This window comes from Crinia signifera, chromosome 1 (assembly GCF_055691185.1).
Source record: "Crinia signifera chromosome 1, ASM5569118v1, whole genome shotgun sequence".
Lineage (NCBI taxonomy): Eukaryota > Metazoa > Chordata > Amphibia > Anura > Myobatrachidae > Crinia > Crinia signifera.
Window position 1 is genome coordinate 295,555,914 of NC_139217.1, and position 18,381 is coordinate 295,574,294.

At 44.9% G+C, this 18,381-nt stretch overlaps 1 protein-coding gene across 35 annotated transcripts in view; it reads left to right on the forward strand.

Annotated features, from left to right (window-relative positions):
- PTPRD (protein tyrosine phosphatase receptor type D) overlaps positions 1 to 18,381 on the forward strand; it is a 1,589,668-nt gene that overhangs the window by 1,541,844 nt on the left and 29,443 nt on the right. For all 35 annotated transcript variants that reach the window (XM_083185941.1, XM_083185944.1, XM_083185945.1 and 32 more), the window contains 2 exons: positions 13,249 to 13,368; positions 15,670 to 15,824. In XM_083185941.1, coding sequence (XP_083042067.1) covers positions 13,249 to 13,368; positions 15,670 to 15,824 — 275 coding nt within the window. The remainder of the gene's footprint in view (positions 1 to 13,248; positions 13,369 to 15,669; positions 15,825 to 18,381) is intronic.

Genomic DNA, 18,381 nt, shown 5'->3' on the forward strand with positions numbered 1-18,381 from the left:
AATATTATTATGACTGTGCTTTGTCAGAACTAATGATATATGAAACCACTACAAAGAAGCTATTTATTTTTTTTTATATATTCTTTATTTGTGGTTTTCAATTATAAGAAGAAAGCATTACAAATTTTGGAAAACATTTTCAAAGCACTTGTAACAATTTAAGACATTAAACATTAGCATTGCATCTTAAGTGTTGTTTCATGGTTTCACCATCATTTATTGAAATATAGAAGACCTGTAGTACTTGTGGTGGTATGTATGAACGGTTTATAATTTGCAATACATTTCTTAACTAGGTAAGGAATACAGTTATGAAAGAGGGGGGGGGGTAAATGGTTGGTTTGATGGGAGGGGGGGGGGAGGGGGGGTCTAGGGTTTTGGGGTCAAGGTAGAGATAGTAGTATGGACATACTTGTCTGTACGTTTTAGTGTTTCACTGGATTAGGGTTCACCCATTCCATGTCAGGGTGTACCAGGGATACCGAGAGAGGCACCAGGCACGTGGCTTCTGTATGTGTTTGAGGACTGAAACTTAAGCCACGGTAGCCATGTGGCTAGATAGTCAGAGTGTCTATCTAGTACCGAGAAGTAGACATCTTCCATAGCTCTGTAGAAATTAACTCTCTGGAACCACTCCCACATGGACGGGATGGTGGTTGACCTCCAGTGTACTGGTACCACAGCCCTGGCTGCATTATTGAGATGTTTCAGGAGCGATTGTCTGTACTTGCTAAAGGGCATGGGGGAATGGGATAGCAACCAGAAGTCGAGCTTCTCTGGGGCTTGGAATCCTAGAATCTCTGACGAGATCTGTATCACGCTTTCCCAGAATTTTGCTATCTTTGGGCAGTCCCACCATATATGTACCAGTGTTCCTGTCTGGGCGTGGCATCTCCAACACATGGGTGAGACAGATGGGAAAAATTTATGTATCTGGGGTGGGCACCTGTACCATCTGGTTAAGAGCTTATATTGCGTTTCTACTACTTCCAGGCTAGATGAACAACGGGACATATTCTCACAATGTTTCTCCCAATTTATGTGTATGTCTTTCTTGGAGAGATCCTCGTCCCAGGCCTTGCAGAAGTTGGGGGTATCAGTTGTATGTGCCTGTACTATGATTTTGTAGATGGCTGATACTGTGTGGCTTGGCTCCAGAGACTGCGTACACAACACCTCAAATGTGTACGGTTTTTTTGTAAGGGTAGGTGGGGCTCTCTGCGATTGAATAAAATGTCTTACTTGGAAGTAAAACCATAGATCTGTCTGTGGTAGTGTCTTATCTTTCTTTAAATCGTTAAAGGGCTTGATCGTACCTCCTGTTATCAAGTCTAGCGTCCTGGACAACCCCTCCCGATACCACCTGCCCGCAATGCCCCCCGAGGTCCCCGGTTCAAAGTCCGGGTTGTTAATTATCGGGAGGAGTAGGGAGTCATGCGATGTGAGCCCCAACTTATATCGCACTGATTTCCAAAGGTTCAAGGTTGGTCCTACTGTCGGGTGTGTGGAGTGTGCTATTTTGGGGAGCCAAGGGGTTGCCCCGAGTTCCAGTCCCGAGGAATATTTTTCAATTGCTACCCACTGTTTTTCTTTGCTGTCAGGTCTAGTCCAGTCCATGATTCTGTGTATTGTAGTCGCCTGATGATACGCTAGTAGCCAAGGGAGTTGCTGACCACCGTGTGCTTTCCTACGAAATAGGTATCTATGTTTGAATCTGGGCTTTTTGCTGCCCCAAACGAATCTACTAATGATCTTTTGCATTTCTGCGATGTATTTTGGCGGGAGTTTTAACGGGATCGTCTGGAATAAGTAGAGAAACCTAGGCAGCACATTCATTTTTATAATATTCATCCTTCCTATCCATGAGAACTTTTGGGATACCCAGTTTGCTAGTTCCGTGCGCACTTTTTGTATTAAGGGTGTATAATTAATTTTCGTGGTCGTCTGGAGAGAAGAGGGGATAAGTACTCCTAAGTATTTAATATGTGAGGGATGCCAAGTGAACGGAAATTGTCGGGCTAGGGATTCTACCGTGTCGAGTGGGAGTGTGATATTAAGGGCTGTAGATTTTGAGTAATTGATTTTAAAGTTGGTCAGTTTCCCGAATCGCGTGAATTCTTTTATAATGTTTGGGAGAGAGATCAAGGGTTTTGTAATGATTGCCAGCAGGTCATCGGCGAAGAGCGCAAGTCTATGTTTCGATCCACCGATATCTAAACCACTGATATCTGGGTTGGTCCTGATGGCCCTAGCCAGGGCTTCCATGCATATCACGTACAGCAGAGGTGATAGCGGGCACCCCTGTCTGGTCCCGTTGGCAATCGTCACGGGGTCGGATAGCATGCCATTGACTCGTATTCGAGCCGTAGGTTGCTGGTATAATGCGAGTATTTTCCCTATGAACTGCTCTCCCACCCCTGCATGCCGGAGAGCTTCCCCCATAAACGACCAGTCTACTCTGTCAAACGCCTTTTCGGCGTCCGTGGAGAGTAGCATACTCGGGGTCTTGGTTGCGTGTGCATGTGCTATCAGGTCAATAACTCTCGTGGTATTGTCCCTTGCTTCTCTCCCGCGTACGAATCCCACCTGGTCAGGGTGGACCAGGAGCGGGACTAACTTAGATAGGCGGTTAGCTAGTAATTTTGCGTAGAGTTTAACGTCCACGTTGAGCAATGAAATTGGGCGGTAGCTGGAGGGGAGTGAAGGGTCTTTGCCTTCTTTTGGCAGGACTGTGATGTGAGCTTCGAGTGATTGGGCGGATGAAGGTGAGGTCTTAGAGATCCCATTGCACGCTTTTGTGAGGAGAGGGATCAGGCGGTCTTGGAATGCTTTGTAATAGGTTATGGGGAAACCGTCCGGACCCGGACTCTTTCCGGAGGGAGATGTCTTTATTGCCGAGCGTATTTCAGCTTCCGTGAAGGGGTCATTTAAGGTTGCTGTTAGATTATGGGGTAGTATGGGGTACTGTATGTCATTCAGGTATGTTTTAATTGCGGCCTCATGAGCTACTTGATCTCGTGGGGGTCCCTGGGAAGTTAGATTGTAGAGACCTGTATAGTAGTCCTGGAAGATTTCTGCTATTTTGCTATTTTTATTATGGAGGGCACCTGAGGGGTCTTTCATCTCGGTGATGTATGTTTGCGATCTCTGTGCCCGTAGGGCCCTAGCCAGCTGCTTACCTGGTTTATTGCCCCATCTGAAGTATCTATGGCGGCAACAGCGGAGAGCTCTGTGGGTGCCCTCGTTTAATAGGCTGTTTAGTGAGGCCCTGGCGTCTTGTAATTCCACGAGGATTTCTGGGGTCAGTGAGGTTTTGTGTAGGGATTCTAGTTTTTTGATTTTATCCAGTAGGGCCTCTTTACATTCCACCTTTTTCTTTTTGAGGTAAGATCCTATTTTAATACACCTACCCCGGATCACGCATTTGTGGGCTTCCCATAGTGTGACTGGTGATGTTTCGTCGTTTGAGTTCAATAATATGTAGTCATCTATTTCTTCCTCTATTTGTTTCCTACATTCGTCATCGCGGAGAAATTGTTCGTTGAAACGCCATTGCCAGTGGCGTGTAGGGGGGTGTAACAGTGACAGCTCTAATGTTATAGGGGCATGGTCTGAACCCACTATCTGTTCTATTGAGGTGTTGATCATAAGATCATGAGATCTATGACTTAGGTAAAAATAGTCTATGCGGGTATATGAGTTGTGTGGGTGCGAGTAAAAGGTATAGTCGTGGTCTTTGGGGTGCATTAGCCTCCATGTGTCTGTGAGCTGGAAGTCGTGCATAAGTTTTTTGAATCGTCTTTGGTCGTTTAGTGAGGAGGAGGTCGAAGCGCTCGTTGAGTCTATTGCGGGTTCAACTACCCAGTTAAGATCGCCGCCCACCACCAGTACTCCTTCCATAACATTCTCAACTAACTCCAGCGCCATTTTCAAGGTGCGTAACTGGCCCTTGTTGGGGAGGTACAGATTTACGAACGTAAACACTTGATTGCGTATGGTGGTCTTTACACATAATCCTCGGCCATCCCCTATTTGAATCACTGTCATATCATTGAGGGGCGTGTTTTTGTCAAATAGGATCGCAACTCCCTTTGTTTTGGATTCTGAGTAGTCGTTAAAGAAACCTGTGGGGTAATGTCTGGAATATAGTTTTGGGGCTTTCCCCTTCTTGAAGTGTGTTTCTTGTAAGAATACCACATCTGCCCTCTCCGTGTGCATGGTATGCAACAATCTAGACCTTTTCTCAGGGATGTTGAGGCCCTTCGCGTTTAGCGAGACTAGCTTTAAGACAGCCATATGGGTGTGCTTATGGGTTTTTCTGATATCGGTGTGTGATTACCTCTCCTTGATGGGGATGGAGGAGGGATGAGGGGTTGGAGTAACTTAGGGGGGAAAACAAAGAATTTCAAAAAGAACCCAAAGCATTCTGTTGAATGTAATTGGGTATCCTCTGCGTTTCTAGACCTGGGGATCCAATAAGGGCCCATGGTCTCAAAATGTACAGCAGAGCTTGGGGGAATGAGGGGAACCAAGGCTAACCACCTATATGAAAAACATATTAGTAACAAGGTAAATACGTACAACTTATCTATCTAACAGTAGTTCTACAAATTGCTAAGCGAGTTATTTCAACATGTCATGTATTAACGACCAATCTTTATGTTCATATGACTATATAAGATGGAACAAGCAAATAAAGGTGCATAGTCTATATTCACGTGTCTGCAGTAATTGAGCCAGGATCTCGTTGTTGTCTGTGAGGTCTTTCGGCGTCTCCTGTCCCCGATGCGTCAGTCAGGGGGTAGTCAGCTTTTTTCTTTTGATTTTTCTTGACTTTTTGCCACCGCTCCCTACCGGGCTTGGGATGGGATGTAAGAGCCTCTGGATCCAGCCAGTTGGGCAGAAGCGGGGCAGGGATTCCTAGTGTAGCACAGAAGTCAGCCACTCCCGCTGGGTCCTGTAGCACCGCTATTGTGCCTTTATGGTTTACTTGTATACTTATAGGAAAGCCCCATCGGAACCTGATATCTTGTTTCTTTAATGCTTCTGTAATAGGTCGTAGCAGGCGCCTCTGCTGTAGTGTGGACCAGGATAGGTCTTGAAAGATTTGGATTTTCTGGCCATTGAAGTCTATCTCTTGGGTTCGTCTTGCCGCCTTAAGGACTTCTTCCTTGTCCTGATAGTAATGGAGCCGGCAGATTATATCCCTTGGTTGTTCTGTAGGTGCGCCTCTGGGGCGTAGGGCGCGGTGGGCTCTGTCAAACATGACCTGATATTCTGGGTCGGAGTCCGTCAGTTGATTGAATATTTTCGTCAGGGCATGTTCCAGGTTAGGGGGTAGTACATCTTCTGGTATTCCCCTTATTCTTAAATTATTTCTTCTTCCCCTGTTATCGATATCTTCTAGTTTGCGACTCATCTCTATCAGGGATTTGGATTGGCGTGCGACTAGATCGTGGAGATCGGAAAGCCTCGTGTCCACCTCTTCGCTCTGTTCTTCTAGCTGTTCCACTCTATTCGCAATGTGCGTGATGTCGGTTTTGAGAGCGGCGATGTGGACCTGCATTGAGTCCTGCAGCCTTTTCTCCGTGGAGAGTAGATCTTGTTGCATCTCCTGTCTGGTCGGGATTGCATTTAATTTGGATAGAATGGCTGATAATTCCAACTTTTCTGTGGTTGGTGTGGACTTTGATTTGGAGGAACTCGGGGCCTCTGCACCCTCCATGGCCAAAGAAGCTATTTATTAATTGCTATAACTGAAAGCTCATCTACTCATCAAAGTAAATTTTTCTTTTGTGCTTGAACTTTTTTTTAATTTATGTTTTTCTATTTTCCTTTATTTTATAAAGAGGCAGATTGCAGGGAACATAGTAATTGTAAAGGGAAGCTTCTTATGGACAATTCTTTCTGAGCTTTGGCCCATATTCAGATATGATTGCAGTCAGGGCCGGTGCAAGGTTTTTGGGCACCCTAGGCAAAACTTCTGCCTACTGCGCCCCCCACCCCCTCTGCACCAGTTACCCACTTTTAGCGGTAACATCTATTGTGAATAACACAGGATAATACATAAATACAGTGAGCTGGCACTCGCATTGGCTTCAACAAAGTGTCTATATAAGTCTGATGTTTTGGTATAATGAATGACTGAAATCCCAGACTACTGTATGATACAGAAGTTGCGTTGTTGAAGCCCGTGTGAGCAACACCTGTTATCAAATCTCAGAAAATTGCAGATTGCAATTTTCAGAGATCAGCACAAACACAATTGCATTTTAAGTACCAGGGGTGGCAATAACCTGTTGGGGGCAGAGATGGACCTTTGGGGGGCAGGCCAGGGCATTTTCAGTTAGTGACCTGAACAACGTAGATGCGTGAAGTGCCCCAGAGGCTGCATGACATCACACACACATGCTGCGACCAAGAACATGATCAGGGGGCATTCAGTCATGTGCGAGCGCTTCATTGTGGGGCAAAGCGCTTGCACTTTAGCGATGTGCCAGGTGGGTGGGCTTGTCCTGTACTGGGCAGCCCCCTGCAGGCTACCAACAATAGAGGTTCTCTTCAAATAGGAGGGCAGCCAGGACAGCTGGTCTTGGAGTCAGTTTGGAGGGATGGAAAGAGAGATGCAGTTGATTGTATAAACACACATATATACATTTATACACACACACATAATATATGTATACACATACCCTAAACACACACACACATCTATATATACCGTATATATACACAGGGGAGCCAGAACGGTTTTATGTTGGGGGGCTAAGATATATTTTTAATTTGGCACCCCTTAAATTGCTATATGTCCCCCCTCCCATCTCCCAGAGGGAATGCTGGGAGATAGTGACATAGGGGAGAGGTAGAGGGTCAGGCAATGGGTGACAGTGAGAGGGCAATGGGTGTAGCCAGGGACTGGGACACAGAAAGTGGGTGATGCCAGGGGTAAGCAGTAGGGAGAGAAGAGGAGGATGGTGAGAAGCAGTCAGTGACAGGTAGAGATAGTAGGCAGTGGGTTAGTGGGAGAGGCAACGGGTGATGGTAGAGAGGGACAGGGAGAGACAGAGGGTGATGTGGTTGGTAGAAAGAGGCAGAGATGTTGGAAATATATGGTATCTGAAATATAGTGGGCGACAGAGAGGAAGTGGATGACCGGGCAAAGGAAAGGGTGACAGAGATAGAGTATGACAGGGAGTTAGTGGGTGCCTGATGAAGCAGCGGGTGATGTTGGTGGCAGAGAGAGGGAAAGAGTGACAAGGAGAGGGTGACAGGAAGATAGTGAGTGACAAGGAGAGGGTAAGGGTGACATGGTGATAGCAGGTGACAAGGAGGCGGTAAGGGTGACACGGAGAGGGAAAGGGTGACAAGGAGAGGGCAAGGGAGACAGAGAGGGTAAGGGTGACAACAGGGGGGGTAAGGGTGACAACAGGGGGGGGGTAAGGGTAACAAGGAGATAGTGGGTGACATGGATATGGTGGGGTGACACAGAGAGGAAAGGGATGACAGGGAGCTAGAGAATACCCTTTCCCCCTCCATGTTACCCACTAAGTTCAACACCTTTTTTCTCATCAGCAGCAGCTAACAGCCCCCCTCTGCCCCCCTTCCACACTACAGGCTTCCCACATCGGCACCGATATTTCCAGGGCCTTACCTCCTGTGTCCTGCTTGTGCCTTGCTGCAGCATTTGGGCTGACTTTTTCCTCGTGGCCGGGCCGGCTGGGAGTCCCTCTGAGCTCCAGTCTGAGGTACAGTCGGCTGCTGGAAGCGGAGCTGGTGACAGGAGTCCAGCTGTAAATCAGTAGCAGCAGTGCTCTCTGCGCACTGCAGCTCCTTCTAGCGCCGGACCTAATGTTGTTGGGGGCAGCAAGGTGAGCTGCTGCCGGTGCAGCCCACATACAGCCCATCACAGAGCCGATACACCGCACGGGCTGGAGCAGGGAAGATGCCCCGTATAGATAGGTGGGTGCTGGGCAGGGGGCGGCTGGGGCAGCACAAGCAGCGGCGTTTCTTCAGCAGGACAAGCAGCGGTGGAGCAGCACCACTCTGATGTCCCATTAATACATCCGCGGCGCAGGGAGAGCCAGGCATGGGATAATAAAGCCATCCATTGCGCCATGCTGCAGACGGAGTAAATGTGGGGTTGCGTTGGTGGCTGATTGTGCTGCCAGGGAGGGGAGGCACAGGTCTGTCTCCATTAGTGCCGTCGGCTCCATAGCGCCGCTAACTGCCACCCGCCCCTTACCAGCAGCGTGGACCCAGCTGCTGGCCGATTGCTGGAGTAGCAATATAATAAATGTAAATTTTGGTTAGATCAATAGGGCGCCCTCCAGTGGCCGGCGCCCTAGGCAGGTGCCTAAAGCTGCCTAGTGGTAGCGCCGGCCCTGATTGCAGTACAAATTTGTTCTGAAAATGGGCAAAACCATGTGCCCTGCAGGTAACATGTGCAGAGAGAGTTAGATTTGTGTGAGTTATTTTGTTTCTGTGTAGGGTAAATACTAGCTGCATTATTTTTACACTGCAATTTAGATCTCAGTTTCAACACACCCCACCCAAATTTAACTCTGCACATTTTACATCTGCCCCACCTGCAGGGCACATGGTTTTGCCCATTTTGAGAACAAATTTGTACTACGATCCGACCTGAATAAGGGCCATTGAATCGGACAGATGCGTATTTCGGACGGGCACTGAGTGTTCTTAGCCCCGCCTACCGTAGGGATCGCTCACACCATCTGAATGCTGTTAGACACCAAACGAATGGATCGCGAGTCGACGTTTCATGCGAAAACCTCCCCATCTGTGGGAACCTCCCCCATTCTCCGATGGTCGCCGACCATTGAATGATGGACCGAGCGGTCAGGCAGCACTGAGTGCTCCAGACCATTCGGACATTTTTCTATATGAAAGCAGGGATATGGGCAGGCAGCTGACATCTGTCTATGTCAGATGTCCACCCCCCACCCGTGCGTCATGGCCGGATTACCATACGTACGCAAAGCGTTTTCATGGTAACACCCATGAAACACGGGGCGTACACATATGGTAAGGAGCCTAAACATCCCTTCACACCCCTCTCCACCCCCTGTGTGGATGGTTCTGACCAATAGTTTTCTGCATGGAACTCACGCCGTGTTTGGACGTGCGAGGTGTTCGCACATGCGCAAACACCAAACATCGGCCGTCCCACCACACACGCAGCCGTCCGACTCAATCAGAATAAGGGCTATTGGGTGGTTGTTATGCGCAGCTAGGCACATCACTTGTGTTTTAGACAAACAGGGCAGGTTTTCCTGAGCACCTCTATGGATATAAGGCAAAAATATTATGGGCCACAAGATGTTGCCAAAATGGCCAGGTCGTCTGCATCTCATGACCATAGATTCAAATTGAATTGCTCCCTTTGCTTGTCTGAAAAGTTATTTCCAGTTCAAGTATCTCTCTCATTTTATTGTTTGTCGTTTATTCTTTTTTATGGACAAAATAAAATAAAACTAAAGAGTACATTAATCTCATCACACATTAATCAAGATGAAAGACAGCCGAGTAAGCTTCATTCCATTACAAGGTCACTTTGCACGTGAGAGACTTTCTCATTACCCTGAGTAGTGAGTGTGTAACATTTCCTTTTGTCTTCAGCTGTGGTTTAGTTTATGCACTAGTCTGCTTCATTTCTACCTTAATGACGGCCATCATTTCAGTTTGAAAATGTTGAGGTGGTGATGTTCAAAACTGTACACCCTGCCAGGTATTTTTCTGCTAGCATTAACCCCTCCTAGTCAGGTATAGATGTGTATATAAAATGTGCAAGTCTGGGAGAGTCCCTTTGTGCAGCACCTGTACTACAATGTAGTATGTGACATTGCCCTGCTTCTTCCCTAAGTAGGGAGTGCTGTACAGCATGATGTGTTTCTGCATCCATTGTAGTTCATGTTAGTAGGAAGCCTGTGATTTTATAAAGTCCAAGGTGTCTCTATTACCCGAACAGGGCTTCATGTGCATTTTCAGGCTTAGAATAAGAGTCCCTGCTGTGCTCACGCACGCGTGTGTAAATGTAAGGCCCTCAGAAATGTAAAATAGCAGCTCTGTCCACGAGCGCAAGTGGTAGGGGCAATGCATATAATATTATTATAATCCCCCCTTTGAACAATTATTCATTATTGTTTCCCATTTCAATCCACATCCCACACTATGCTTTCTATCTACCTTCCACACCCCACACTGGGCTCCTCTTCTTTCGTCACATCATTGTGCTCTCATTTACCCATTGTTCTCCCCTGTTCCCCACCCACATGCCTCACTGTTCTCCTTCCCATTCTGCATGCCTCAGTGTGCTCCTTTCCCCCTCACCTCATCTACGATGCACTTATCACTGCACGTGCCACCAGGCTGCTGCTGCTGCTGTTGGGAGGAACAGTAAACACCAAGTATTAAAGTGCATAGGGGCAGATTTATTAAGCTCAGTGAAGTGATAAACTGTCAGCTCATATCTGTGAAGTTACAGGCTTGGTTTGAAAAATGACTGGTAGGAACTGATTGGCCGGTGACAAAAACCAGACACGTCACCAAGCTTAATACATCTACCCCATAGTGACACATCAGAGTTCACAGCCAGTTATTTTTGGAGTATGAAGTAAGTTGAGCTGTCTGTTCAGTCTTCTCCGATCATTGGTTGAGGGATCTGAGGAGTCTTCTAGCAGTTCTACCCTCATCAGTGGCATAACTATAAACTTTGCTCCCCCCCTGCTCCAGCATGTTTCCCCAGCATGTGACGTGATGACATCACAGGCATAATGGAGAAGCTGAAGCAGAAGAGAGGAAGAGAGACCAGCAGACACTGCTGCTTATCTTGGCTCCGACGCATCCCAGGCCACCCTAGCACACCTGCCCGCCCATCCTGTACACAGTAGCCCATAGCCGGCTCTGTGTACAGTCAAATCAGTGGGAGGATTTGTCGTCTCTGCCATGGCCGCACCCGCGCTGTGGCTGACTCGCCTCCGGTGCTCAGCAAGTGGGCAGCGGCAGGCAGCAGTATGTCAGTGCGTCGAGCGGGTGCCGGCGCCCACACAGACCCCACTGCCGCTTGCTCCCTCAAGCGGCAGCTGGGGCTGCCTTACAGTAGTTACTTCACTGCCTCACCTCAATGCTCAGACTCAGCTGTGGTGCAGTGCTAGACCAGGATAAAGAAGATGAATCATCTCCTGTACTTGTTCCTGTAGAGTGCAGTTCACTTTATGATGGAAGCTGTTTACATCAAACCTCAGCTTTTACAACGCAAATAAAATCTCCTAGGTAACCAAAGTTTTGTATGCAGTGAATACAATTTCTATGGTAACCGATACATTGATTGGGAACTTTCATTAGAATTTTCAATTGTATAGCTTTTTGTCATTGGAATTCATGTAAATACATGGCAAAGGGAAATGAAGATTTAAGATACATACATCTCTACCTTTGAAAATATTGTTTACACCATAGTTGCCTACCCTCCTTCATTCTGCAGAAGACTCCCTGAAATAACAGCAATCTCCCTCTCTCCCTCATTACTCTAGCAATCTCCCTCATTTCACCTTGCCCATATTTCACTGTTACATTTTTTGGGGGAAAAGGTAATGAGAGATAGATACATGTACATTGAATCATCAGCACCATTTCCCAGCACTTTACCAAGTATAGTAGCTCTTACTAACTGCTTTTGGACTCATCTACATTTGGATATAAGTAATTTTAAAAGATTTCTCTCTAACGTAGCAGCAACGATTCTAGGTGCCACATTCACATTCTCTTTTCACAATCTCTCCATATATCGAACAAGACACGCCGCTTGGGTGGAGCATGACACGCCCCCTCAATGGGGTGTCATGCAAAATTCTATTACCAACTGTAATCTCCCTGAAATTAGTTTTGAACAGTAGGCAAGTATGGTTTACACCAAATAATTCCAATGACTGTATTGGAACACGGTTTTACAAATGAGTCCAATGTTTCTATTCATGTATGGTAATAATGCTGACATTGATCTCTGTTATTTACATTTCCACTGTCCCGGGATGCAGTAGGTTTCCCAGTACATATTGTTGATAGCTGGATTCCACCTAGGTGGTTATACTGTAAATGATGAATCAACACATTTTCTTTCAGGTTTTCTCAGCTAATAATTTTTCCATTGCTATAACCAGTGTAATGGTGCCCATACATATGTGCGATTGTATGTCAATAGGACGACACAAACAGACTGTCATGCAAAAGGTCGACATTGACAAAAGATCGACACAAGCAAAACGTAGGCATGAAAGAGGTGAAAAGTATTGACAGGTGTCGACATTTAAAAAATCTTACAAACTCATGTCGACTTTTTCCTGGATCGACCTTTGTCATGTCAACCTTTGCTTGTGTCAACCTTTTTTCAATTTCAACCTTTAGCATGTCGACCTTTTGGTGTCAACCTTCCATCCACACAAGTTAAGGTTGTATTGCAACTGATCATTTGTATTTTGTATTTCTGAGTTTTGGTTCTTTTTTCTCTCTTGTGAGCAGAAAGTAATTTTTAGACAGAAGTCCCTGTTATCATGGTCATATTTAGAGCTTAGAGTGCCCTAGGCATTGTGATATGCCATACGCTAGTAGCTGTGCACACATTTTCATTCCCCTCCATCCAACAATTGTTCCTCAATTATTTATGCCGTGGGAAAAGGGTGCCACATGTAGCAGAACATACAACTGAAATGAGAAATGAAAGAAAGCAGTACTGTATATGCATTTCTTATAAAACTATAATTATCACTTCCTGTGGGCCTACTATTCTTTTGTTGTAAATACAAACCTTAAATTAAATGTAATTCAGTTTAGAATGAATAAAAATAAAGAAAGGTTTATATCCTGTTATTTTATTTATTGTGGATTTGTAAAGCACGACTGTGCTGTATACAACCAGACAGTGGAGAAAAGAGATTATATAACAAATAGTGTCAAATTAGTACCAAAGGGTAATAAGAATGCTAATTGTAAGAGTTTACAATCTAGAGAAAGGGCATTTTAATAGATGACAGGGGCTATGCTCAGCAGCCAACACATAGTGCAGTAGGGACCCCCCCCCCCCCCCCCCCCATTACCAGTTGCGGTGGTACTTAAGCTTACTTGAATGAATCACTATCTTTTCCCCTTTTTCTTTTTGTAATTGTGTGCAATAGCAGATTTATTAAAGTGCTAATTGTTTGTGGTACAAACATTTACCCTACTCCTCTCTTCTAGATAAAATGTGATCAGTACTGGCCAAGCAGAGGTACAGAAACATATGGCCTTATCCAAGTGACGCTACTGGACACTGTTGAGCTTGCAACCTACTGTGTTAGGACATTTGCTCTTTATAAGGTAAAACTATTTTATGTGATAGAAAGAAAGCCACAGAAATGTTGTTCTCTTGTGATGTGATACACTTTGCTATACAAGACAAGATGGCAGTGTTTGCCTAGGCACACAAGATCAATCCAATGATGGACGTACCTGGTATATCACACAGGCATCTGTGCAGTTCATTTTCTGGCTCAAATATAAGAGGCATGAATGCTCTGCATATTTAAATGACATTGAGTAGGGCCGCAACTGAGCATGACTGTGATATACATACCTACCTACATACATACATACAAGGGGAGTAGGGGGGTGTGAGGATGGACAGAGTCTAGCCAAATAACTGCCTTGCCCTGGGTGAAGGAAATCCTAGCTACAGCCCTGCATCAAGGCACACTTAAAATAATTTCCTGCCGTGGAAACCAGTAGCTCAGTAGCTCATTGTTATGTCATTAAATAGAGAATATATTCCTATTATGTCGATTCACTGGCGTGCAACCTGCCCATCATTATTGCCATATGTACTGGCCGCCAATGAAATCAAACATATTGCAAGGTTCAGCAGTTCAATTATGCTGCTTTCAGACCGCATAACTGGCTTTGACCCTGTATTTGGAAACGTTTCCAAAAACGGGTCTGCCAGATAAAACCCCTTTCACACCGCAGCACTTAAACGGTATATTACCGTTTAAGTGCCGATTTTTTGACACTGGCAGACCCGTTTTTGGAAACTTTCCAAATACAGGGTCAAAGCCAGTGCAGCCTTCAGCCCTCCCCTCCGTGCAGCTTCCCCCCCCCCCCCCTCGCGTGTCGTCCGAGAGCATGTCGACGCCCCCCCGCGCATGTCGACGCCCCCCGCGCATGTCGACGCCCCCCGCGCGTGTCGACGCCCCCCCCCCCCCCCCCGTGTCGACTTACCCCGTGCCGGTACCTCCGTTGTGGACTGCAGCTCAGTATGCTCGGAAAGCACTTATGAAAAAAGTGTCTTCCAGAAAATGGCTGCCCCATAGGAAACCCTGTTTAAAAAAACTGTCTTCCGTATGGGGGGCAGCCATTTTCTGAAAGACACTTTTTTCATAAGTGCTTTCCGAGCATACTGAGCTGCAGTGCCGGGAACCACAACGGAGATACCGGCACGTGGTAAGTCGACACGGGGGGGCGCCGACACGCGCGGGGGGGGGTCGACACGCGGGGGGGCGTCGACACGCGCGGGGGGCGTCGACACGCGCGGGGGGGCGTCGACACGCGCGCGGGGGGGCTCCAGTGCTGTGAATACTTAATGAGCGCTCATTAAGTATTCACTGTGCTGAATTTAGGACCCAGCTCATTGGCTGGGTCCTAAATACCGTTTCTGAGCCGATTTTTGCGCTAAAATACCGGTTCAGAAACGGGTAGGACCCTGCATTTTAACCGGTTAGAAAAAACGGCATTTTCTAACCGGTTAAGTGGGACTGGACCTTTCAGACCGCACACATTACCGTTTTAAAACGGTAAAAAAACGGCAATTTACCGTTTTAAAAGTGCGGTCTGAAAGGGGCATTATTGTACCAGCAGTGTGCTCTGGTGATGTGTATGTATATATATATATATATATATATATATATATATATATATATATATATATATATATATATATATATATATATATATACACACACACTGTATATGTACATTTCATCCAGTCGCTGAGCCTTCTAATTTGTTTCCCATTTCTCTCTGTGATGTCTCAAAGCTTTAGGTTTAAGCTTATATAACTGCCCTTGGCTAACAGACACTCATTATTAAATAAATAGAATAACAAAGCAGCTGACTTCCTATAACGTAATATTATATTGGCACCAACTTAATCTCTGCTTGAAAAAAAAAAGTGCTATTACCGTGAGAAATGTAGTAAAAATAATGACATTATATTTCGTTTGATACCTTCCTGTAAATACTAATGTAGGAAATAATGTTCCATTTTCAATAATTGCTTCTCAAAAGCCTATAATTATAGAAACTATGGAACGGTTGCTTAGTAACAGACACAAGTAATCCATAAGAATACCAATCTGTCTAAAACCCATTTTACAGAGCAAAATACAATTTGTTTCAACATGTCATAAAATTTTCAAAAATAAATGCTAATATTATTTAAATCAAATAAAAAATGATACTCCAACAAGACACAAGGCAAGTGTAATTGTTCCTAATGGCTGCAGCATTTTTAGTCTCTGACAATAACATGTCATACTTCCTGTCATTCCTTTAATAAACACTGACCATTTCATTGATGCGCTTTTGGGAAACTATTGTTGTAAAGCTAAATTCTCTTTTTGACAGAACGGATCAAGTGAAAAGCGAGAAATTAGGCAGTTCCAGTTTACAGCATGGCCGGATCATGGCGTCCCAGAACACCCAACACCTTTTCTAGCATTCCTGAGAAGAGTGAAAACATGTAATCCTCCAGATGCAGGGCCAATGGTCGTACATTGCAGGTACTGTATATTGCTCTTGTCATTACATGTGGATAGATGTATTTACCAGTGCCCCTATGCATTTAATGGTGAAAAATGTATTTAGCACATGTTACATTGACAGAGAAGGTGGGTCACTTTCAGCTGTGAGCCCTACAGCAGCTGCACTCACTTTACCTATGGTAGTTACGTCCTTGGCTTCATGATATTTAGTAATATAATTAAAAATGTTATGTTAAATTCAGGTGGCGGATTGCGATTTAAAACCAGCACAGGAAACTTCTCGAAGCAGCCCAAATGGGGTGTGGGGGCGGGATGTCTTGAAGAATTGTCGTCAACCATGGGGGGTTAGGCTGTGGAGTGTGTGTGTATGGTTAGGGTTATAGGCTGCGGGGTGTGTGTGTGTGTGTTTGTGGTTATGGTTCTAGGCTGTGAGGTGTGTATGTGTGTGTGTATAAAGGGTATTAGCTGCAGGTGTGTGAATGGTTAGGGTTATATGTTGTGGGGTGTGTGCGTGTGTTTTGTTAGGGTTATAGGCTGCGGGGTGTGTGTGTATGGTTAGGGTTATAGGCTGCGGGGTGTATGTGTATGGTTAGGGTTATAGGCTGCGGGGTGTGTGTGTATGGTTAGGGTTATAGGCTGCGGGGTGTATGTGTATGGTTAGGGTTATAGGCTGCTGGGGGTGTGTGTGGATCGGTTTATAGGCTGCGGCGTGGTGTGTCTGTAGTTTGGTTTATAGACTGCGGCAGGGTGTGTGTGGTTAGAGTTATGGGCTGCCGGGTCTGTATGATTAGGGTAATAGGCTGCAAGGTGTGTATGTGTATGGTTAGGCTTATAGGCTGTGGTGTGTGTATAATTAGGGTTATAGGCTGCAGTGTGTGTGTGTGCGCATGTGTACGGTTAGGGTTATAGAGAATATTGCATTCACGTTTGCAATCCCAACACCAGGGGTGCCCCACGGATGACCTCCAACCATTGGTTGTAATACAGAATTCAGTGTTGTAATGACGACACTCACCAATACATTTCAGAAAACTTCAAAGATATGTATTCAAAGAAGCATTGTATAACCAACGTTTCGGTCCATCAACAGGACCTTATTCATGTTAACCAGTATGCTCCACAAGAAACAGCAGACTGTGGAGGATACTGGTTACCATGAATAAGGTCCTGTTTTTGGACCGAAACGTTGGTTATACAATGGAATACATATCTTTGAAGTTTGCTGAAATGGATTGGTGAGTGTCGTCATTACAACACTGAATTATATATATATATATATATATATATATATACGGTATATATTTACATAATTAGTCTTAAGATGCTGTTGTATTTTTTAAGTACAGTCCTTGTGTTAAAAAGAAATCAGCAAGTTCGTTACAGTCTGAAATGTTATTCCAACATCTGTTTTCACTTTTGTAGTATTCTTTATCAGATATACACTAAGCCATTTCATCTACATACATTCATGTAATGAGTCATTTTATTTGTGGGGACACACTGCATCAGCAAGTCTTTGTGCACTCGTATGTGTGTGAATAAGGTAGAGTAGATCATAGTGACTGCAGCGTCGTTTTTTTCTGCAAGCGCTATCATTATATCACAGCCAGCAGCTGTCCGTAATGAATTCTGAATGAGCATTACTGGTAAAGAAAAGAATTCGACCATCTGCAGGAAATGTAAAAATGTTTTTATAACCCAATAACGGGGATCTCGTCAGGGGTACAGCTGAGCTTTCCCAGCTGTACGTATATCCATTACACATATATTCTGTGTCCATACAATATCCTGCAACATGTCATGCTCAGCTGGGATTGCAAATATTTGGGCTGCAACCAAAAGCAAGTCATTATTTCAAACAATAATAATCATCGTGCAATTGTTTAAATGTATTATATTGCATAAAAGCAACACCACATACAATTTCGTAACTGTTTTAGCAACAGATGGTGGATACAAGAAACCTTAAAAATACACACATAAATTAACCAAATAAGGAATAAAGATGTTTTAAAAATGACTTTCCCACCGTGGACTCTTGATGAGAACAATGTTGGTGTTGTGCTGGGACAGTCTTTAAAATGTAATAAATAAGCTGTGCATCCCCAGGTCACATTAGCAGTAACTACACCACAGGGAAAAATGCTGAGGATAAAGTTTACACCTGATTGTCACTAAGGCTAAAATGAAATGCTTGTCTTGCCTGGAACTCAGAGGATATTGCAGTGCTATTCGAATAAAAAATTGACATATACTGTACATAAAAATCAATTGTATTATGTCATATCTGCCACCATTTTGACTCCTAAATTGTACAAGTGTCCTCAATTTCCTTGTGCTGGGGCTGTTTTGTTTTCACTGCCCTGTTGCACTACCACTGTACCAAATGTGACTGGCTGCTAGGCACATTATAGACCCCAAACCGCCTTAGGTAGAGCCAAGGTGTTTCTCTCTTTTCTGTGAGGGGAATCTACCGTATGCTATCGAAAAACAAGTGGGCCTGGAAAAACACAGATTAGTGTTTCTAAAAGCTCTATAGTAAACATCATTACAATATCGGTCAGTGACGTCAACC